The following is a 908-nucleotide window of genomic DNA, read 5'->3' on the forward strand; positions in this document are numbered from 1 at the left end:
CTAGATATGGATATGGGGATTTCACTATTACTAACAATAATATTAATAGGGTAGACGTACCTAGATATGGATATGGGGGTTTCGCTATTATCTTCTGCAGGGGAGGCACGTTCAGTCTCCAAAGGATCTATAAGATGTTTCAGACTACTGTATGAACAAACAAATAAAGACAAACATGCTATTAACGTGATTTTGATTAATTAATTCTAAGAAAATAGCCAAAAAATAAATCTGACTTGATACATAAATCTGTATTATTTCAGCTCCATCTTATATTCGGAGATTTGTATAAGCTTATCCTGACTTTTAGGGCTGTTTGCCCTTACACCTTTTCTTCGAAATATTATGTATTATGTTATTAAATCCATAAAATAAACGGGACCTTGTTTTGACCGCTGAGGTAAAGGGACTTTTTAGTCTCTTTCGAGCAGGATAAACAAGGAATATTCAATTCTATACAGGTGGAAGCGCGTTATTCAAAGCTCACTAGGCTGGCGAAAATGTTTCAAAATTTTGTTTCACTTACCTGCCGGCGCGGGCAGCCTGCTGTGCCAGTCTGGCATGCATAGTGACCACCATGTCATGCGGGACCTTCCACACGAATATACATCCATCACCAGACGCGGATATCAGATGTCTACAGTCACTGCTAAACCGCAGTCCAGTGACCAGCTCGCTATGCCCCGTCATTGTAGCCATACATTCGCCACTATAGTAGTCATAGATACATAGCGTCTTGTCAGTGCAGGAGGTGGCTACGAAGATACCGCTGTTGTCTAGCACCACCTGAAAATATTAGGATAGTATAATTAACGATGCTTTATTTAGAACAGTAGAATAGAATAGAATATACCTTGTTTATCCTGCCCGAATAGGACTGAAAAGTCCCTTTACCCCAGCAGTCTAAA

The 908-nt window shown here is 39.8% G+C and overlaps 1 protein-coding gene across 1 annotated transcript; it reads right to left on the reverse strand.

The window, feature by feature from the left end:
• Nucleotides 1-35: 35 nt before the first annotated feature.
• Nucleotides 36-804, reverse strand: LOC103523356 (mitogen-activated protein kinase-binding protein 1-like; the record flags this gene model as incomplete). The annotated part of the gene is made up of 2 exons (XM_008488410.2): nucleotides 527-804; nucleotides 36-147 (listed from the first exon to the last, which is right to left on the reverse strand). Coding segments are annotated over exons 1-2 (285 nt in total), but the record flags the coding sequence as incomplete, so codon positions are not given.
• Nucleotides 805-908: the final 104 nt, after the last annotated feature.

Source organism: Diaphorina citri, unplaced genomic scaffold (assembly GCF_000475195.1).
Source record: "Diaphorina citri unplaced genomic scaffold, Diaci psyllid genome assembly version 1.1 scaffold20435, whole genome shotgun sequence".
NCBI lineage: Eukaryota > Metazoa > Arthropoda > Insecta > Hemiptera > Psyllidae > Diaphorina > Diaphorina citri.